Source organism: Gouania willdenowi, chromosome 11 (genome assembly GCF_900634775.1).
Source record: "Gouania willdenowi chromosome 11, fGouWil2.1, whole genome shotgun sequence".
NCBI classification, from domain to species: domain Eukaryota; kingdom Metazoa; phylum Chordata; class Actinopteri; order Blenniiformes; family Gobiesocidae; genus Gouania; species Gouania willdenowi.
Genome location: NC_041054.1, coordinates 12,037,609 through 12,060,052, shown reverse-complemented (window position 1 = coordinate 12,060,052; position 22,444 = coordinate 12,037,609). Strand labels below are relative to the sequence as shown.

Genomic DNA, 22,444 nt, shown 5'->3' with positions numbered 1-22,444 from the left:
ATGCAATTATTTGGGTTTCAAATGTTGTTGTTGTTTTTTTTTTGTATTTGAACACTTTTTTCCTTTGATTGAAAATATTTATTTTTGATTGAAGTTATTTATTTGTTTTGTTTTTTTATTGAAAATGTTTTTTTTTTATTGAATACTAAATACACAAATCTACCTCCATAACCATACAACTTCCGTTGTATCAATGACAACGTTTCACCAAGAAAAAACTTATTAAAATCATACTCATGGATGGCAAAAATTGCTCGGTTCCAATTACGTACATGACTGAAATTCATATGAACGCTGGATATTAAAATTAGGGATGTTTGAGCTTTTTGCCGATACTCAAATATTGTACAACACTTAATTTCTGTTTTTAATATGGACCGATACTGATATATATACATAGACCTCCCTCCTACCAACCTCATTTTAGGTCACATTATATAAATGTCCCCATGGAATAAACACGTTAAAAATTGCCATATTAATTATTAAATTGTCTTGAACAACATCACATATTGTTTTTTCCATAAGGTTGAAAAAACCAATAATGATGTCAATCGATTTCATCGCTTCCCTGCAACTACTGATAAACATACTGAATATTATATGAAATATTTGTTTTAAATAACAAATAAATGGTGCGAGAGAAAACATGAAATAATCTGAAAATCAACAAATGTCCCAGATCAGATGAACCTTATTTGTCTGTATTTATAATGTGTTTGAAGAGGTTCCTCAGTCTTTGTTGGTAAATATTGTAATTCATGCACAAATGACTAATTACGTAAGAAGCCGGCAACAGTTTTAATGCAAAGAGGGAAAAAATACAGTAAATTCTTTTGTTCAAAGGTAAAGATTGATTTTTCATCACAAACATTGCGTGGCCTTGTACACAGCTCAAACATGATCATCTCAGTAATCGGTAAAAACTCATCACAAGCAACAATTATCACAAACATACAACTAACTTTAAGTCAGACTGTACAACTGGCACGATACAACCAACAGATTGTCCATCATTAAGGCCCAAACTCAGGATTTATCATTGTTTTTTAAAAATCAGCCCTCTTGATATCTCTTTTTTGAGCCCTCAGCTGTTAAATAGCGCCATCTACTGATCTATGGTCTGAAATTGGTAATGCCCAACCTGGATCACATCCAGTGTCTACTGTATTTGAGTTTTTTTCATGAGTTCTAATGAAAAGGCAAATAGCTAAATTTTAATTAAGTTGCAGCAGAAACATATTTGTAATCACTGGTCAAATTAATTAGGTAGATTAATACATCTGCAAAAAAAAACTTACATTAGGTTAATACAAAAAAAAAAAAAAAAATACTCATTTCACAACATAACAGAAAAGGAAAACTGCAGAACAGATAGTTAACCACACAGTTTAAAAACAAAGTCAACACAGGAACAGTTCGCATCCAGATGAGTTGTAGGCACATGCGGGTGTGTTTGTTTCTTCATCTCACAAAGGCAAAGTCAGTCCCTGGCTTCAAGTGTCAAAACCATCCACTTTTTGTCTCGAAACAGCACTTCAGGTTCTTTAAAACGAAAACTACTTACAGCATCGACTGAGGTCGTACAGCATCATGACTGGGTCCCACACTATGGTTTAGTCATTCAGACAAAAAGAAAGGAGCATACTTGCACACAGAACTGAAGCAAAGTGTTTAGGAAGGCCTCCGCCCCCACACAGAGAGTAGCATTGAATGTGCAGATTGTGATAATCATGTGCATATAGGACAATCTGTTTTAATCTTCTCTGAACATTTGTTTAACACAGTGACAATCCCTGACTGGCACCATAAGCATGGGAGAAAAGCACGGTGGAAAGTTGGACCAGTTTTTTTTTTTTTTCTTTACTGCGCTCTTCTTCACACATGCAATGGCACGACAATAGATGCAGCATCCACAGATCTTTGGATGGAGATGTACCGGGTGCTTATGTTGTAAAATCAGCGGTTTGAATCTTTGAAAAGTCTCAAACAAACATCACCCACACACCTCTGAAAGTAACAGAGCCGGCTGGCCATCGTTCTCCTCACAGAGTCCCGGCCTTTTTTTCATCTTTCATCACTTGTGTTTCCAGGTTCAGGATCTCCATCACTGTTGGTATGGATGGGCTGTCCATCTTTAGACACAGTGTTGCCCTCCTTGGATGCCCTCCTCTTGGAGTCACGAGTGGTTTGCTGCAAAAAAGTCACACTATCAAAAAGTGAGTGAGGAAAGACGTATGTCACAGCCATGAAATACAACATGGACCTGCTGTTCATTTAGTTGTCTCAGAAGATTTGTATTATTTTTCTTTTTTTCTGCACCTTATCCTCCTGTAGGGTTGTAGTCTAGTCTCTATTGCTTCAAGCCATGCTGTAACACGTTGGAACGATGCACATTTTCAATAAATCCCATGCCAAATCTGAAAATTGTGCCGTATAACATAGTTTCCTACAGTGTTGTACCCAACAACAACAACGACAACAACAAAAACTAAATAACTATGTGAAATATTCCCAGTACAGTACAGCTGTTAAATAAGTAACAGCAGAGATTTAAACATTGCACATGATAATCCCAGCATGCAGGCGCAGCTCACCCATAGGGGGATGCGACGCCAGCATTTTCATAAAAACAAAAACGCATCCCCTCACTTTTAACAGAGGGATTCATTGTTGAAAACATATCAGTCCAGTTAGATTGATTGAATGGTGCTCAATCCAATCACAGTCAGCCATATATATATAATATAACTATATTGTTTGTACAATACAATATACAATTGTTTGTACAATATAGTTATATTGTACAAACAATATATGTTTCCACAAATACCATATTGTTTGTACAATATTTATACTGTTTGTACAATATGTTGGTAATCTAATCTAACATTTTACACAATATAAATTAGGGCTGGGCGATTTTGTCTACAAAAAAAATCTCAGATTTTTTAAAGAAAAATTTGAGTTTTGATTTGATTTTTGATTTTTTTTTCAATGCACTTAAAATTGACTGTAGACATCAGATATATTGTCAAAAGTGCAACTAATATTGCTGTGATTGTCCTCAAGAGTTAAAATGCATAGAACAATCCCAAAATAACAAGTAAATGAGACTCTGTCATTCAACAATTTCCAGCTTCAACCCAGGTTTACCCACAAGGACTGAACATGAAAAAGTCTGAAAAAACTGTGGTGAGAAAAAAAAAAAAATAATAATAATAATAAAAATGATAATAACAAATTTGAAAAAAAAATGTTTAGTTTAAAAACTCAAATTTGCAAAATAAAAATTGTTTGTATCTTTAAAATTCGATGAATCTTTTAAATCGATTTTTTTGCACAGCCCTCACATGAATTCTATCCATGAGCCAAATCAGACCATGTGTGTGGTCTGTAATGCTGCAGTATGCTTGGCTTCACTGCGCTAACATCAACTGTGTCAATATTTGGTTGTAAATCCTCTGCTGAAAACAACAGCTTGAAGTCTGAAACCCATTGGCACCACCAGAATCTGGTTTTGATCCTTGTCGATCGTCTGTTGCAGCTGTATTTTATTTTAATTTTATTTCTGCTGCTTGTTTTTGGTGCATTTTAATTTCATTCTTCAACAAAAAAACATGCTAAATGCATGCTCTGGTGAGAACACTGTAAAACATTCCCATTGCTGTCAGAAACTTTGGTTATTCTTGCTGTTAACGTTCACCTGCAATGTGATAGATAATATTAGCTATGGGGGGAGAAAAGAAATCTTCTTTCTATAAATTATATTGAATTACCATTTTGCCAAAGGTGAAAGTAAAAGATTACAAGTACTCACGTTACTGTAATTGAGTTGCTTTTATGGGTACTTGTACTTTTTTGAGTATATTTACAAATCAGTCATTTTACTTGTACTTATACATTTTAAAAGAAGCTTTTGTGATTATGTTTATTTCTATTTCATGACAAATTGAACATAATCCATATGTTCTTAGTTTTAGCCATTTCTGATCTTTAGTTCATGTCGGGGGTTTTCTACCTATTGTGTTGTTACCCACATGGAATATTTGGCAAGTTCATAAAAACAGCTGTACTCAGAGCCTGATAATTATTTTATTTTGAAATGAATTAATTGGTGTTATTTTATTTAAAAAGGAATTGTACATCTTGCCAAACCTTTTATTAGAGGCCATTGTGGAAAATAAATTTAGTTTCAATTGTGCAGGATTTGGTCTTTTCCTTTTTAAGTTTCTACATGAGATGTAGAACTGTGGCAAGATATATTACCAAAAAAATAAATAAACATGGGGGGTGAAAGTAACTAGTAACTTTTACTTTGAGTACTATTTAATTGAGCTACTTTTTACTTGTACTTGAGTACAATTTCAATCAACTAACAGTACCACTTGAGTAGAATATATCAGTACTCTTTACACCTCTGCCATTATCATACCATAAAAACATGTTAATGTATTTATTAATTCTTTGTAATTCTTGTTCTAATATAATTCTATTGTATTATTTGCACAGTGTGTACTGTGGTTTTAAGATTTATATCACTGGTTAGTGAAACCAGACAGGAAAGAAGAAATTTCCTTGCACTAAAACCTTTACATTTTATTTTTACTTTTGATTGCACAGTTTTGCATTGCTTTTGGATTTTTGCACCATTGTTGTTCCCTCAGGAAATTTGCAATATGCCTGTAGGTGTTATATTGTATTATTCTAATTTTTAAAATAGGTTGGGTTTTTTTTACAATGGTTTGTTGTGTCGCAGAATTGCATTACTTTGTCTTTTTATTTGAAATAAATAATAATGTCTGTGTAAAGACTTTCTTTAAAGAAAGTGTTTATTTGTACGGTTGCCGTACGGACAACCCCCAGGCTATCGTTACGGTTACCGTAGTACGTAGCGTCTTAGAGTTAGGTTTAGGGTTAGGGTTAGGGATAGATTTAGGGTTAGATTTAGATTTAGATTTAGATTTAGATTTAGATTTAGGTTTAGGTTTAGGTTTAGGGTTAGGTTTAGGTTTAGGTTTAGGGTTAGGTTTAGGGTAAGGTTTAGGTTTAGGGTTAGGTTTAGGGTAAGGTTTAGGGTTAGGTTTAGGATTAGGTTTAGGTTTAGGGTTAGGTTTATGGTAAGGTTTAGGGTTAGATTTAGATTTAGATTTAGATTTAGATTTAGATTTAGGATTAGGGTTAGGTTTAGGGTAAGGTTTAGGGTTAGATTAAGATTTAGAGTTAGATTTAGATTCAGATTTTGATTTAGATTTAGATTTAGATTTAGGGTTAGGTAAAGGTTTAAGGTTAGGTTTAGGGTTAGGGTTAGGTTTAGGATTAGATTTAGGTTTGGGTTTAGGTTTAGGTTTGGGTTTAGGTTTAGGGTTAGGGTTCGGGTTAGGTTTAAGGTTAGGTTTAGGATTAGATTTAGGTTTAGGTTTAACTTTAAGTTTAAGTTTAGGTTAGGTTATAACCCAATATCACAACAATTTTTAGGGTTAGGGTTAGGGTAAGGTTTAGTCTTAGTCACGTGACCTAAACTGGCCAATGAGGGTCCTCAATGAGGTATATATATTGATACTGCAACCGTATTGGTTAGCCACCGCCTTCTTTAAAAACTTTTATTTCGGGGGGGGAGCAAAGTCCTCTCTTGCCTAGGGCACAGAATGACCTAAAGCCCTGATTCCGACTTCATAACTTCATGCATGTATTTAAACACCAACCATGCAGATAATCCTGAAGCTTAAACATGCAACAACAACAACAACACAAATCAACCATCTTCATCACATGTGCAAACCCAGAGGATCCAGTCATGCCAGTACCTGCTACCAGCAGCAACACCTACATCACTCAGTGAGCGCCTGGCTCTTCTCTGGTGGTGGTTAGAGGAGCCAGTGTTGGTCAGGGCCTGCTTCCCACACTGGGTTCCTGTGTTCACCATCCTCTTCTCCCTCAGACTGGCCTCCAGAGCTTTATCTGAGGGCAACAGCAAACATCTCCCATTCAAAGCAGGATAATGGAGAGTGATAAAATGTTGCTGGTTGAAATGGGAGATGGTTTGTTTCCAGTGAAAGGGAGAGGGTGACGGTGCATGGGGGGGTGTTCTTCTTACTGTTTGCTACAGGGAGAGGAGTCTCTACGTCTGTGTTGGTGAGCCACGTAGATTCAGTTTCTCTGGTCCAGCTTTCATGGTACCTCGGCTCGACGATCGCGTCCGCCCGACTCCCTCCACAACCCATCGAGAAAAAGCCTCCACCACCACGGCTGCTGTGGCTCGAGCTGTCACGCGCTTTTTTTTGTTTCACAGCATCCGCAGGAGCAGCCCGTGCGTGCGTGCACGGAGCTCTACTGCAGCTCCATCGGTGTCTCCGTCCGCCTGTTGGATGGAGGGAGGATGATGAAGGTGAGGAGGATGATGATGATGCTGGTCCTGGAGCTGCTCCGCACAGACTCAGACCTGCGTCATCCAGAGGCTGCACAAGCTGAGCGCTGATTGGCTCACACAGCCATCAAACTGCCGCGCACGAGCATCATCACAACAACCATCTTCATCATCGTCATGGTGGAGCATGCAAGCCTCACTAATACTTATTATATATTTATATTTCTCAAACACAATCTAATCTATGTACAGAAGCAGAGCTTATTTCTGGATCACTATAATTGTATGAACAATATAATTATATTGTAAAAACATATTTTTTAATTTGTGCAAACAATATAATGATATTGTATGAACAATACAATATCACGTTTGTACAATATCATTTGTTTGTACAATATAATATCACATTTAAACTATATAATATCATGTTTGTACAATATAGTATATTGTTCGTACAATATAGTTATATTGTACAAACAATATGTTTGTACAATATATTGTTTGTATAATATAACAATACTGTTTGTAAATTACATCATCATGTTTTTACAATATACTATTGATCAAACAATATAGTTATATTGTACGAACAATATAACTATATTGTTCGTACAATATATTTGTAGAATAATCGATATTGTTTGTAATATTTCTACTGTTTGTACAATATAACTATATTGTTCATTCAATACATGTATTATTTGCACAATGTGTGTATAATATACTATATTATTCATACAGTATAAGTATATTGTTTATACATTATAATTATATAGTGATCAAAAATATATATTTTCCCCTGTGGCAGCACTACGCTTCTGTATCTATGAACTAATATACCGGTTAATGATTAAAAACATTTTTTTTAATTGTATGGCAGGCAAAAATATGTTAGTAAGAATAAATGCAGGTTGTTTTTATTATTAATTTTAATCACAATTTTCAAATTATAAATTGCACTTCGCACACGTAACAATAAAAATAACTGTGGCTTTTGCTTTTATCTTAGTTAATCTGTTTGCTAACACATGAGCAAACAACAATTTTATTTTAAAGTATTTGAGAATTGCAAGAAAATTTTGCTGTGCATCTTTAAAACAATGCAATATTCTTCATTCAGCAGAAAAAGTTGGGGTTAGGGAATAGTTTCAATCTATGACTGAAATATTAAGGTTATTAAAGAGAAAATGAGTAAGATTTCAGCAAGAAAGCGCAAACTTACCCGAAGACACTAAAGGAAATCCAGCATTGAATCAGATTACCAGTAGTCAGCAGCACATCATGATCCATCTGGTGTGGTCAAGATTAGAGTTTATTTACTTAAACCGGGTCTACTCAGTTGTGCTTTTGGATGAACAAATAACTTTGTTAAACTGCTAACCAGAGGTCATGTGATGTCTCCTCAGAGTCCAAATGAACGTTAAGCCTGCTGTTTGTATTTTTGCGGGGTAAAAAAAAAAATTGTTCTCAATAATTCACTGCATTCAACATTATGCTCTTCCGCTACCATTCTTTGACCATTTCATTAACACTCACACATTGTGGGTGTGTAAACATGCATTTTTACTTTATTCAGGAAAAACCGACAAAAGAAGCCAATGCTGAGCATCTCTCACATACAGCTGCATTTAATACATTTAATTTAAATAGGTGGTTCACTTTTTCGTTATACTGCCAATACAGTATTTCCACGTATACACTTTATTTATCATATTTCTCTTCATCTCCAACTGCATATTGTACAGAAATCAGAAAACACTTTGCGTTTTGGTACCATGAAATGACCAGTTCCAGTGTTTCACAGGATTACAGCTCAAGGAAGGAAAACAAGGGTCAACACCTACATGTGAACACGCATTCCTAACATGGAGCTAAAAACACGTCACCGTCAAAAACAGAAAAACAAAAAACAAAACACATTCACGAATCTTTAGAGGCTTTAAAATAAATACGATATTTACCACACAGTTATCCTCTCCTCTTTACACACACATGTAATTCTCATGTTACTTTGAACAAAGTAGGATGAAGACAAGGGTCTGATTTCATGAGAGATGTTCAACTTGTTTACTTACATTATTGTGAAGCAAAAAAAAAAAAAAAGCAATGAAAAATGTAAGAAACATAAGACGAAATAATGACATTTAACAACAGATGATAGAGGAATGTATCAGGGACAAAACACAAAGAAGGGACGAGAAGGGGAAACACAGGGATGATAAATTCAAGCTTGTGAATGTGATCATGTGACACAACAACGACGTTGCTGTGGACAATAATGGTTTTAGACTTTGAAATCCAGCAGGTTGCAGTCGATCTTGTAGTAAACATATGGGTAGTACTCCTGCTGGCTCAGGTTCAGTCCTGGGATGTCCATAGACGCCTAAAGGGGGGAGGAGGAGGGAGGGGGGCAGACTTTAAACAGTGCATCACAGCCATGTTTGCATAGCCCAGCATAAAACTGATTTTTTCAACATAGATGTGTCTTAATTTGCACTTCCACATGTAAATGATCTAAACAGATGGAAGACACCGATAACATCTATGCAATAAAAGACAGATGTGAGTCCCTGCAGGGTCTTCATATCAAAATTATTTTATTTGTGACAAATTTTAGGGTAATTTAAAAGAATTTTGTGAGAAATTGCAAGACTTAAAAAAACAAATAAATAAATAGTCCTTTCCACAATTTGAGATAAAAAATGACTGAATTCATGTGATAAAAAGAGAAACTGTGAGTCGTGTAAATATTGTGAAATTTCTTGGAATTCTGTGTATTTGGAGCGAATGAGATATCTACAATTGAATTATTTTTCAATTTACACCATGGTTCATGTTTATTTTATGTCATTTTAATTTTCTCCTGCTGGCCACATTTGTTGTTCTACTGGGCCGAATTTGGCCCCGGGGCCTTAGATTTGAGACATGTGCATTAGACCAGACATTCTCAACTGGTGGGTCAGGAACCAAAAGTGGGTCGCTGACCTGTACTGGGTGGGACGCCGACAGCTGGACAAAAATAAATAAATGTCTCATATTGGACTTGTCTTTTATTTTGAAAGAAACTATTCTTTTGACAGGCATGATGTGAAATGGATGTTGCACAGGAAAAATATATGGATGTATCTTTTAATTATATACTGTATGTGTGTTTTCAACAGCTTTTTATGAAAAACTAAATTTGGTTGGTTGAATTCTGCGATTTATTGGCCGTGGCAAAACGTGGGTCCCAGGGTGACACCAGTTAAGAACCCCTGCATTAGACACTCCTCTGAGGTCTTTGTATTAACAGCAAAAGTGGGTTTTATTTCTGTAATCAAAATGTATGCAAAGTTCAGGTAAGATAACTCACATCAATGATGGCGGCGCTGCTGTCCAGGTGTTTGTACAGGTCATACAGCACCTCTCTCAGCTTCTTCATGTTCTTTTTATTGGGCTGAAGCAACATAGCCTGGAAGTTGACAGGCAGCCCATACCTAGAAATTAAAAAACAAACCAAAAGTCATCAGTAGGAAACTAGTCTGACAAAAAGACTTGAGATGATTTATTTTACTTATGACCACTTCTCTTAAGGTCTCACCTTAATACTGACTCCACAAACACACGCAGAGCTTTGATGTGAATCCAGGCGATGAAGGCCTCGCTGAAATTCACCTTCAGCCACCGAACTAAAGGTCCCTGCATTGAACAAAGAGAGTTTCGATGATTCGCGTAATATCAGCCTAAAAATATCAGGCAAACACATAGCATTGTATCGTTTTTTCAAGTGTGTGAGGAAAATAGGATGCGTACAAACTGTTTCTTCTTATCAGTTGACAAACGTGTCATCTCCTCTTTGTCTGCCTTCATTTCCTCTTCATTGTACTGGAAATCACGCACAGTGAACCTGGGATGAGACAGACACCACAGAGCTGAAAATTACCTATAACTGCACACCCACAGATGAGCAAGTGCACACACAAGCACCTACTTCTACCGCCCGCCTCTTGAAAGTATGATAAATAACAGGCCCGTGGAGCTAGAGCCTTCTGTGATGCTAATTTGAGAGGATGGGAAGAGCCGACAAACACAGGATCAATCAAAACACAGGAGCCTACTTCAGCTAGGAGCCATCATAACTAGCATTTATATATCTGGAGAAGAGGGGATCACGAGTGGCACATAAATGCCTAACAGCAAAAAGCTGCTTTTTTTCTGCATTAAATAATCAGTGCTGATGTTCCATCAATTAATTAATCTAGTTTTTATTTGTAATTTGCAAAAAACATTTATTGAAATTACAAAGGGCTCTATTCTCCCATGTGCGTAAGTCCCAAAAGCCTGCGCAGCGGCGCTGTTTTTGGCTGTGTGCTATTCTCCCCCTGTACTTAAGACAGTTCTTCATCCCAGTTACGCAATGTGGGTGGAGCAGCCCTGAAATGTGGGTGTTCCCATTCAAATCTGGCTTTATGCGCATTCTACAGTGTGCGTGAGTCCTTTTTCTCCTACGCGCTTCTAACCTTGGAATATGTGCAGCGCCTCGATAAGGTGAAACATTATGTTGTACTAGAAATATGGACTTAGTTACATTTGAAGCCACACGGATTTGTGCGTCACGCAGCAGCAGCTGTGATCACTCAGCTGCTGCTGCGCGAATAAATAAAACTCTGACAGACGCAGACTTCTGTCCACGTTGGTCACAGTGATTCAACTATTTTCATACTATGTATAAAGTCACAGTTTGATCCACTACAGAGTGAAACAAGCTGTCATATGCAGATGAGGATGGACCAGAAACTGTTCCCACACATATTTTAATGAGGTTCAGCTCAGGTCACTTTCAACAATTGATATTTAAAACTGGGTATTAAGGAAGCCAATAGTTCTGTTTCACTGCAAACATCCCTCTGTATTAAAGCAGGACGCTCTGCGGCCGCGTTATTTCCTTATATCTCCAGCATCTAACTCAGTCAAGCTTTACAGCGATGATGATGATGATGATGATTATGAAGACAATGATGCTGATGAAGCACTAATCAAGGAAAGAGATTTTAACTGTGACTCAGTCACACTGTAATAATCTGATCAATGATCTGATCAAATCAATCTGTTACATTGTTTATCACCGACGGCATTTCAAATTAAAAGTGAACTTTATCATTTTTAGGAATTTCAATGACATTTACAAGCGGTGGGAAAACTCGATGTTCTGTGATTTCCAGACAGCCCAAACTCCTCTTTTCCTTCAGCCCGCCTTCATTCACACATACGCGTCTTTTTGGCTCCTGTGGGCGTGTCAGCAGCCTGGACAGAGAATACGCGTAGGAAAGAAGCGCGTAATTGCAGGTGCGCAAAAAAACTCTCAAGCTAAGATGGGAGAATAGACCCCAAAATGATATGCAGCCTTGTAACATCCATCTATAACTAACTTACATCTCCAATGAATAGAAATACATTTAATGATAAACCTTTTTTGTGCTAAAAAACCCCTAAAAACTTGCTTACTATTGATTGACCCAGGGGTCACCAACACGGTGCCCGCGGGCACCCGGATAGCCCGCATGGACCATGAACTTAGTAAAGTTAAATTCTGCTGATCAAGTGTTGCAGATCTGGTGTATGGTCAGTAGTATGTTATATATAATATTATATATATATATATATAAGAAATATTTTTATTAAAATGAAACAAATGCACAAAACAAGAGAAATAAAGAGTTTCATGTTGAAACTTTAACATTTGCTACCTTTTTAAGTCACTGCTAGCCTTCCTTATTATCTTACCATCTAAATAAAGTGAAAAAGTAATTTAAGAAGTGCTTTTCTCACTGGTAGCTCGTCAGACTATGCAGTACCTATGAAGTAGCTCACAGTTTCAGAAAGGTTGGTGACCCCTGGTTTGACCTATTTTCACTGTAACTAATTTCAACCTGAACATGAAACACTGCTAACTCCATATGCAGGAAAAATCAGAAAAATACTAAACTAAAAACCTTGCATGCTGAAAAATACAAAAATGGTAATGTGTTGACAAGGGATCAGAGGCCTCAGTTTGGAGGGTCTGCTGCTACATTGAGTGGTACTATGACCAACGACCGGCCATTTGGGGACCACTTCCCTGCTGTCATAATATCCTCGAGTGCAAGTTAGTGGCAAGAAACCAGGTATGATGTGTAACAGGCAGAAACGTCGCTACACAACTGCACTCACTGCTGTCTTACAAACATGGCTGACAGAGGAGCCTCTGCACTAATTTGCACCTCTGCTCTAAATTCTTACGTTGATAAAGTGGTTTTCCTGAGGGAAGATGCGGTCTAAAGCAGGAGTGCACACAGTTTTCGGCTCGTGAGCTACTTCTACCACAGACAGCACATCACGATCTACTGTGTTTGTGGGGGGTTACAAATGTATAATATTGTAATACAATAATAATATTGAAACAGTAACACTTAAAAACGGACAAAACTCTGAAAGTGTGATGTCAGCAGTTTGTTTACAGCAGCATCTCAGATCATCTCACAGTTCAAATCCACAGAAGCACCAAACACAGCTGCTCACTTCATCACAGACCCACAATAAAAACCACATTTAGTGCTGCTAGTCAGTAGCACACAGAGAGTGTCAGTATTTGTAGCTCACTCTGTTGTTTAGAAGAACTTCAACGGCTTCCACACACGTAGGTATGTCTGAAGATGCTGCTAATAAATGCGTAAGGCCGCTGACAATGGGTCTTCTTCTACTTCTTCTTCTTCGTGATGTGTAATAGCGGTTGGTATCACCGCCTCTTTCCGACACGGGGCAGGTTCCAAACTCGTCTTCTACTTATTATTAGAGGTTGTAAATGAGCAGATTGGTGCACTAGCGCCCCCTCAAGTTGAGGTCAGAAGTGGAATTGTTAGTTTTCATTTCTGTTATATGTGACCGTGCTGTTCTCCTTCATTTATGAAGACTTGCAGCCCAAGTGCGAGATCTATACAGAATGCCTCTGCAATCAACGCATTGGGCACCCCCTGGTCTATAGGGATCCGTATCGTGAACTGGTTTTGTTTAAGAACCGGTTCTTAGTCAAACGATTCTTTGGAATCGCTAACAAAAACCTTTTTTGCGCCGCCACTGTAAAGAAACATACCCCACTCGCAATGACGTCACACACACAAGCTGCTGCAGAGTAGAGCTGCTGCATTTCACAAAAAAAGACGACACCTCGGGGATCGTCACTTGTAATTCCTGTAAGAGGGGTCTGTGCGCCAAAGGCAGTAACACAACCAATATGTCCAAACATTTGGCCACACAACATGGCATTATACTTAAACAATGCTGTGTCTTTGACACACTTAGCAGCACCAGTGCTAGCACTAGCACAGCAGGTAAAATTAAGCAACTCTCTACGCTGCACTACCTCCATTGAGTCCTTTAAAATGCAGCTAAAGACACTTTTATACAGACAAGCTATTATTAATCACCGTTTATTAACTTAGTGTTAACATTGTATTTTCTTTTTCCCTATTTTGAAGGACTATCTTGCATTGTATCTTTGTAAATCACTGTTTATTCTGTTTTGTGAAACACTGTTTTTTACTGTAAAGCACATTCTATCTATGACAGGTGTTGATCATGATAAAAATGTGGTTAATTTATTATCCTAAGCCAATAGCCACTTGACTTGTTGACTCATTTTACTCATTTGAACATCGTTTATTTTCAGTGGTGAATAATTAGGAATTATATTAATAAACCTGATATTTATTTTAATAAACCATGTATTCTTTTCTGTACTAATGTACGACTTGTTTTTCAGCCTATTTGAGAATCGATAAAAAACCGGATCGATAAGCAGGAATTGATAAAGCACCGGATTCGCTAAATCCTTATAAATATACATCCCTGGTCTAAATGTTTGTCTACTCTATATTATGTTGTTTCATTCATTTCCACACTTAAAAACTCTCTAAAAGGTGAAGTGATTCCACACTTTTCAAAACTTTGGTTCAAACAATACTTTTAAAAAACGAATACAGACTGCGTCTCCAACTTGTTCGGTTCAACTCTCTCGTCTAGGAGGTTTTTTTATGCTTTGTTTCCGTCAAATTACACTGCTCCACAACATAGCGAGGGATGCATGAATGACAACAGCACAAATTGAGAATGAAATCTGTTAACAGATAAATTGTTTTTATGCAGTTCATCTATTTGATGTTGAGTAAATTTATTTTACTCTTAGTTGTCAGTCCCGAGTCGGATTACAATTTTTAATCTTCCATGAAAGTGGGTTGAATCCCTGAAAACTGATGAGGAATGACTAACTTGTTTTCCCGGGCCTTGTGCTTGAAGTCATCCACAGCCTTCCTGAAGAGAGTGACACTGAAGAGGCCACTGTCGTTGTCTTCAAACAGCAGCCTGAGCAGGAAACGAGACAACCGATAAAAACACTGTCTGGATTCATACGATCACATCATTAGTTCATTACTAGTTTCCCATTCTCCTTCTTTGAATATTTTATGGATCCACATTAAACAACATTAATCTCTAAATCGTAAAAGTCTTTGGTCATTTACACACTTCTTTATTAAAATTCTTGTCATTTGTTAATTACAAACAATAAAATCCCTGCTGACTACTTCAGGTTTTTTTTATTTTACATTGTAAGTGTGGACTTACTTCGTGGAGCGTGGTACAACCATTTCTGCCAGTGTTTCATACGTCTTCTGCCAGTCAACATATCCAGTCCTAATGAACCAATGCAAGCATTGTGTTAACCATCATCTGAGTGTAAGGACTAGCATCAGCATTTCAATTTGGGATAAAAACATGGGGAAAATGTTCCAGGGAAGCTAAAACAAAGTGCAAGTTACTAGTAAAGATGTGTCGCCTAAAACAAGGAACCTTTATTCAGAGATTTTATTAACAGTTTTGATTAAGGGTGGAAGAAAAAAATCAATTCGGGTGTATGTCGCGATATTTCACCGAGCAATCATTGCATCGATCCAAAAAATTTCCAAATTGACCTTTTTAATCAGAAAAAAAAAACAAAAATATTTAATTGCATGAAAATATGCATAGCACAGTGAACCACATCAGATCTTGTTAAACTACCTCAGTCCTCAATGCATTTTAGCTTGGAAGTTGATTGCACTTTATTTTCCTAAAACATGCTGGGCACTTTTATAGATGTAAGTGGTTACTAAAAAAAAAAAAACTTAACAGAATCAGAATCAGTTGTAGAAACAAGTTAAACTTTTCCGAACATATCACTTTTTTTATATTGGTACTTGAATTAGAGTTAGTCACCATTTACTTGTTCACACAAGTTTAAAAAAAAAATGAAATAAATTGTATTTCATACCGTGAAATTTGTAAATACTGCTATAGCGATATATCACAATGTATATCACATTATTTAGTATAAAAATATGTCGTATCGTGACAGCCAAATCATATCTTATCGTCACATTCATGGCAACAATGCACAAACCCCTACTTTTCATATATTTCTGCATTCATGTGCAGGTTGTATGAATGTACAGATATATTGCTCGGTTCTTTGTAAGAGGTGACGAGGGCGTGCCACTAATTCCCTATTAATTTAAATTAATTTAGGCAAGGCAAGGCAAGGCAAATTTATTTATATAGCGCATTTCATACTCAAGGCAACTCAATGTGCTTTACATGATAAAACATTCAATTGTTTAAAATCAATAAGAACATTTAAATCAATAAGAACAATTAAAATCATCAGTAAAATCAATTAAAATCATCAGTAAAATCATCATTACATCAACAACATGACAAAAAATCTCTCTCTCAATCATATGCAGTAGAGAAAAAAAAATTTACTCTATAATAAAGTGCTAATTAATAACTGTATTCACACACTCATTAATGTGTACTTACTTTGGAACAACCACCAGCATGGTGATCAGGTATTCTGAGTCCAACACAAAGTCCTCTTTCCTCACTATTTCAGCCAGACTTCGGGTTAACAAACTCCCCCTAAAAGAAAGAAAGAAAGAAAGAAAGAAAGAAATAAAGAAAGAAAGGAAAAGAAAATAATTCCCACAAGTGCGTATTTGATTGTTTATATATAAAGTAAATTCAAAAAGTCAAAGGGACATGATATACATTTGGATTATTCTCTATCGTCTTTCTTCTATAAACAATATACTGTAATTAAGTGTATTTCCAAAAATGTACAGATTTGCAAGCTTTATATTATCAATGTCAACCACTCAGTTAATAACTCAAAAGAATGAAACTAGAAAACATATATTAAATATACAGTATTCTTTTTTTAATCATATTAGCCAAATTAAGATGTAATTAAATAGTTAGTGTTTGATTTGACAAACAGGTCATGATAAATAGTACATTTCTAAAGGATTTAACATGAATTGAAGTTGTTCATAATACTCACGCGTTCTTCCGCTCCAGATTCTGCAGGTTCCCCTTCAGGTTGTTGTAAGCTGAAGCTCTGGCTTTCAGGTCGTTGTCTATCTGGGACGCTTGCTGGAAATCAAGCGAAGAAGGTGAAATGACATGAATTCATTCTTTAAATGTGAAGAGCTTTTTAAAGCAGCCACTGCTGTATCATGTAGGAGGTCAAAGGTCAGTAGTAGCAGTAATAAAAGATGCAAAGGGGTGGGAAAGTCCCGGTAAAATTCTACACAAACCTAAACTCGAGAATTTTTGGAAAATTCAAAAGTATAAACTTTTCATGGCAACTACTTATTAGAATTACCTGGAAATTGGGAGTCATTTTAAATGATTGTATCATATCCAAAACAAAATATTAGCCTCCAAAAATACAATTAAAACTAGGGTTGCAGAATTGTCCAAATTTGACATTTCCATGGGAATTAATGGGGGGATAATTGAGAATTTACCAAATTGAAGGTTGTACCCTAACATGAATGTTATATATATACTTGGGAGTCATCTAAAATATCAGCATCAGTTATTTAAAATTACTATAAATTCTCATGAAAAATTTATATTTTTGAATACTCCCCAAAATTGTGGAAATTTACCGGGAATGCTCCGCCCCTTTGAAACCCTAACGTCAAATATTCAAATGACGAAGGAGGTTACCTTGGAGATGATCTCAGAGATGTTTTTCAGTGACTGTTTGATGGGATATTTCGCCATGTCCCACTGAAATCTGGTGATGTACGTGACCAGGTCAACTGTATCCAGCACAAAGCAAAACAAAAGCCACCAGTCGTAAGCATTTGAATTGGGGTTTTTTTTTCATTATATCTGTTCATTTTTGTGACGCCGTTTGACGTGATCACCTCCGTTAGCCAGGAGATTCTCCTGCACTTTGTCTCGGCTGTCCTCCAAAACATCTGCCATGTACTGGGCCACCTTTTTCACCACGCTGAGGATATAGAAGAGCAGAAACAAAAGGGTTAACTCAATAAGGGGAGTGGCTTTTGTTAAATGTTTTTAGAATTTATGAAACATCATAATACATTTATTGTACACTTCTATGAAAACTGTATACGTTTGTAGTTTTGGGCCATCCCTGACTGACAGATAGTTAATTTTGTCATTTGTTCATCGGATCCCCATTAGCCATAAAAAAGTCAAAACTCTAGTACAGTGGTTCCCAAACTGGGGTACGCGTACACCTCTCAGAGGGTACACAGAAACATTTGTCAGTTTATTTTTTAACATTATAGTTTTTTGTTTTATTACATGCACACAGACTTTTTTCTCATCCACCAATAATAATTTAACTCTTTAAAATACAGCAAAAGGTCAATAGGTGAAGTTCAAATTCTAAAACGTGCAAAACATCAGAAATAAATGATTAAAAAGGCCTAAATTTAAGGTTAATGTTGGACGAGACGCAGGAAAGAGTTTCAATGAGTCTGCAGACACAATTAAATAATGTATAACATGAGCTAAGGGGTATTTGTGATAAGAAAATAAAAGGTTAAGGGGTACATGGGGCAATAAAGTTTGGGAAACCATATTTTAGTACATATAATTAAAGACAGCTGAAAATATACAGAAACGTCACATAAAAAGGTACATCAAGACACATTTTTATTACACCAAAAAATAAATTAAAAAAGACATGATATATACATTAAGATTGGTAAAAATATGATTTTAAGCATTTTTAAATATGCGTCTGTCTTTCAGGTCCCTAGGAAATGTGTTCCACAAGTAAAAAGCTCTAAATAGTCGGTATTAGTCCCACTTATAAATAAATAGAGATAGAAAGTCTTTACCCTTCCACAAAGGTGTCCAGTTTTGCCAGCTCATCAGACAAACCCACCAAGACGTCTAACGTCCCGACCTGTGTGACAGAGGAAACCAATGACCAACACTGGGCCAGTCTGGTGCACGTATACAACCTTTGCTGTGTCAGCAGGAGGAGCCTCACCTTCAGGTCAGGGATGTTGAACTTGTTGTTAGCAGAGAGGTTGTTGGTGCGTGTGGTGGCCACCATCAGCTTGTCCCAAGTCTGCTGACACGTCTTCTCCCCAGGAGCCGAGATCAACCAGAATTCTGTCATGGCTGTTCGCTGAGTGTTTGTCCTCGTCGGCAGGAATGGAAAGAAGTCACTGTGAGCAAAACAACAGGAGAATATTCATTGATATTTATTTATAAATGAATGGATTACCATGCAGGCGTAATATTTCATAGAAATTTGGGAAAAAAAACATGTTGATGAAGAGCATAATGACCACTAAGATTTGAATAACAACAACACAGAATCTGACGCCACTGTTTTGGAGGCGGTTATCAGATGTTTGCAATTGCACTTGATGATGTGAGGCTGATGAGCTGCTTGGTATCGGAAACTCATTTATTGACGCTAATCTGGAAACACATCATTGACTAAACCAAAGTTTTTCAACCACTGTGCCGTGGGAAATTTCATCTAATTGTTCTAAAATATATACATTTTTTGTTAAACTAAGTAGTTATTGTCTGCAAATATGCCATTGTGCTGCCATGAGCCTCTCTCCATGTCCCAAAAGCACACAGACAGACTGCAGTATACTTGTGTATTATATGAAGATTTATTTTATTTAAGTAGGGACAGTACATATAACATGAACATTTAAAAAAAATGTCTGCTTTTAGTTTGATTTGTATTCAATACACTTTGATAAAAATTACTGCATATTGTTAATTGCACTTTTTATTTAAAAATGAAATATGAAAAGTCATAATACACGTAGTTGTTGTTCATTTGATTCCTATTAAAAACATTTTGTGTGTTTATTTGATTCCTATTAAAGACACAGTGTGTATATTGTTAATATAGGCTATAAAGCTTAATTTTTATTTTATTTTATTTTTTGACACCTTTGGTTGGTTGTGTGCCTTTGGGTTTTTCTCAATGAAAAGATGTAGCATGGCACAAAAAAGGCTGAAAAACACTGGACTAAACAGCCCACCTTAGATAAATAAGTGTCAACAATATTTAACAAACAATAAACAGAAACACTTGCACCTGTGATATCTACTCAGGGTTAGTACACAATGCCACGGGTGAGAAACTCATTATTTCGCAGATGTTTGAATATTGTATAATAAAGGATTAGTATCTGCAAAAAATTATAATTAAAGTTACTAAACCGTCTGCTTGTGCGCAATTGAATAGATGCACTGGTCTAGTCGCTGATTCTTGTTCATGTGGGTTTGTTGTTGTTTTTTCTTTTTTCTTACAAATTTTATATTTTGATAGCACTTCCAGATGACTTTTGTTGTAATTTGCGCTATATTAATAAGGTTGAACTGGATTGAACTGGTCCTGTGTTTATAGGAACTGATCTTTGACCTTTTTACAGACTTGCATGTGTTGCACCAGTTTAACTTACATTTATTGTAACTTAGATTTATAGTAGAATTAGGGCTGGGTAATATATTGAGATTCAATATATATCGAGTTTATTATTTTGGCGATATGAAAAATTACAATATATGTATCGCCTATATCGATATTAGAGGTGTCCCAATCCGATATTGATATCGGTACGATATCAGCCAGAAAACGAATATCGGATTATATCGGACTGCATCTAAAATCACCGATATAAAATGTTCCGCTCCAGCACTTCTATCCATAGAAATGTGGTTCACATTCCAACAAAGTAACCTACTGTTGTTGACTATTGTTCTCTGTTTGAATAACATCACTTGATCAAGTCTTTTCTAACATTCCACACTACAAAATAAGTAATAAAAGTATGTATGATCTAGGAGTGTGACGATATCTCCATATGGCGATATATTTTCGCATGATCGATTATCAATACGCTCCTGCTAAGTATCGATTTTTTTGTTTTATTTAAAAAAAAAAAAAAAAAGTATACTTAGATACTTTTTCAAAACCTTTTCTGCTTTTTCACTAAAATGTGCAAGTACGTCTTCACAAAACCTTTGTCACTGTTTGTTGAAGGAACCAATATATTGTTTACTGGAATATTGCACTATACTGGTGTCACTGGTAAGAAAGACCCTATTTTTTGTTTACAGAAAGCACTATTGGAGATACTTATTCATTTACATTGGTATGTTGTATTGGTAAATTGTATTTTTTCACTTAATTTTTTCTTTTCTTGTTATGTCATAGATTATCGTAGATTGATTTCTGACCAATATATCGATAATCGTTATCGTGAGCTTTGTATCGTGTATCGTGAGGTACCCACCCCTAGTATGATCTGTGCTGATATAGTATCAAATCAATATCGGTATCGGACGATACACCAGGCTGCAATATTGGTGTCATATCGGTAGTGGGAAAAAGTTGTATAGGGACATCCCTAATCTATATATAAATATCTTATAGCTTATTTTGTATAAATATACAAATTTTAGGAGTCGCTGCTTTTGTTACTTCTCATAACATCATGAAAAGCACAGTTAGATGGATTTCTGAGTGCGTCCTAACCCAGACCTTCCCTTAAACAAGCCACACTACAGAACTCACTCACACGTGCTGTCCCTGAGAGGAGAAAAAGACTAAAAAGTGGCACACATTGTGCTGCGGTTTATTAATAACACAAGAAAATGTGCCTGTGTGGCATTTTTGCATTAGCAAATTTAACGCAGAATTGTCTTTCTGGTGAGACTTTCTTTAAATTAAAAATATCAAGATTTATATTGTATATCGTTTTGGTCCATATCGCCCAGCCCTATGTAGAATTAATATTCATCTTTAGGTGTTTTATTGGACTGTTATGGATGCATTGGTCTCCCTAACTTCCTATTTTTAGTTTCCTTCTTTCTTGTGTGTTTTTTTTTTTTCTGTCATTCCTCTTTCATTTTGTTACATTGTGTTTCTGAGTCATGAACTTCCTCACAGTAGCCACAGGTTCTAAAAGCAGATGATGCAGCAGCAGCAGCAAACATACGGGTCTCCCAGTCTGCTGATTGACTGTCATATGATCAGTTTGTAGCACAAGGTGAATACTAAATTGACTTTACTTAATAAACCGTCAAATGAGAACGTGAAATAAAAACACTAGCCATGGATTGGTGGGTTATCGTCCCAGTAAACATCAAATGACGGACTACCAGCAGTGTGCTTAGGCTCAGTGCTAGCTTACGGAAAAGCAGCCTGTTTATCACAGCGGATAGACGGCGTCACGACTTCTCCGCTCGGTGCGGTGGGTGGGTGGGTCACTCACCGGTGAGTTTGACAGCTTCAGTGATCGGACACACGGCGTAAATTCAGCAGGACGCCAGCAGCTTCCCATACATAGCGCAGATATCAGCTGCTGTTTGACTCCAGAGGTCCTTCAGCAACGCATCTCTGTCAGCTGACCAGGAGTCGCTCTGCGCCTGCGCGGAAGGCCGCTGCGTAGTAAGACGTCACGTGAGCCCCTGGAAAAGTAACACAAACATACCAATTTGTATTTCTCCAGATTTTTAGACATATAGATTACACATTTACACTTACACATTTATTTTATTACTGTATTCATTCAATTGGTTTCTGGGCTCAAATGGAAAATTACTTAAAACGCAGGATTAATGATATTCACAATATTTATAAATGTATCATTATGTACTTTGAACATAAGAAAGAAAGAAGTTGATTTCATTGTAAACATGTTCATTTTACATGAT

At 36.3% G+C, this 22,444-nt stretch overlaps 2 protein-coding genes across 4 annotated transcripts; both read right to left on the bottom strand.

Moving 5' to 3' along the window:
* Window positions 1-782: 782 nt before the first annotated feature.
* On the bottom strand, window positions 783-6,420 carry LOC114471745 (brain and acute leukemia cytoplasmic protein). 3 transcript variants are annotated; one of them, XM_028460610.1, is made up of 3 exons: window positions 6,098-6,420; window positions 5,808-5,961; window positions 783-2,193 (listed from the first exon to the last, which is right to left on the bottom strand). In XM_028460610.1, the coding sequence occupies exons 1-3, from the start codon at window positions 6,222-6,224 to the stop codon at window positions 2,046-2,048; spliced, it is 429 nt and encodes a 142-aa protein (XP_028316411.1). In that variant the 5' UTR covers window positions 6,225-6,420; the 3' UTR covers window positions 783-2,045. The 3 variants fall into 3 exon arrangements, with proteins under 3 accessions (XP_028316411.1, XP_028316409.1, XP_028316410.1); XM_028460608.1 differs by having other exon boundaries at window positions 783-2,209; window positions 6,098-6,358; XM_028460609.1 differs by having other exon boundaries at window positions 5,831-5,961; window positions 6,098-6,358.
* A 2,212-nt stretch (window positions 6,421-8,632) lies between these two features.
* On the bottom strand, window positions 8,633-22,163 carry atp6v1c1b (ATPase H+ transporting V1 subunit C1b). Its single transcript, XM_028460607.1, has 13 exons — window positions 22,003-22,163; window positions 18,741-18,921; window positions 18,586-18,653; window positions 17,638-17,723; window positions 17,435-17,529; window positions 16,761-16,852; window positions 16,241-16,339; window positions 15,008-15,076; window positions 14,654-14,746; window positions 10,163-10,256; window positions 9,951-10,048; window positions 9,723-9,846; window positions 8,633-8,753 (listed from the first exon to the last, which is right to left on the bottom strand). Exons 2-13 carry the CDS (start codon window positions 18,870-18,872, stop codon window positions 8,655-8,657), a joined length of 1,149 nt encoding a protein of 382 aa, XP_028316408.1. The 5' UTR covers window positions 18,873-18,921; window positions 22,003-22,163; the 3' UTR covers window positions 8,633-8,654.
* Window positions 22,164-22,444: the final 281 nt, after the last annotated feature.

What these genes read in the sequence shown, in the direction of transcription:
- LOC114471745 (XM_028460610.1), bottom strand. Translation starts at nt 6,224, where the DNA reads ATGGGTTGTGGAGGGAGTCGGGCGGACGCGATCGTCGAGCCGAGGTAC. An exon ending in TCCTCTCCCTGTAGCAAACA is followed by an intron (nt 5,962 to 6,097) that starts GTAAGAAGAACA and finishes TGTTGCCCTCAG; the next exon opens with ATAAAGCTCTGGAGGCCAGT. An exon ending in GGTGTTGCTGCTGGTAGCAG is followed by an intron (nt 2,194 to 5,807) that starts GTACTGGCATGA and finishes ACTTTTTTGCAG; the next exon opens with CAAACCACTCGTGACTCCAA.
- atp6v1c1b (XM_028460607.1), bottom strand. Translation starts at nt 18,872, where the DNA reads ATGACAGAATTCTGGTTGATCTCGGCTCCTGGGGAGAAGACGTGTCAG. An exon ending in AATCTGGAGCGGAAGAACGC is followed by an intron (nt 16,340 to 16,760) that starts GTGAGTATTATG and finishes TCTTTCTTTTAG; the next exon opens with GGGGAGTTTGTTAACCCGAA. An exon ending in GTTGTACCACGCTCCACGAA is followed by an intron (nt 14,747 to 15,007) that starts GTAAGTCCACAC and finishes TTTCCTGCTCAG; the next exon opens with GCTGCTGTTTGAAGACAACG.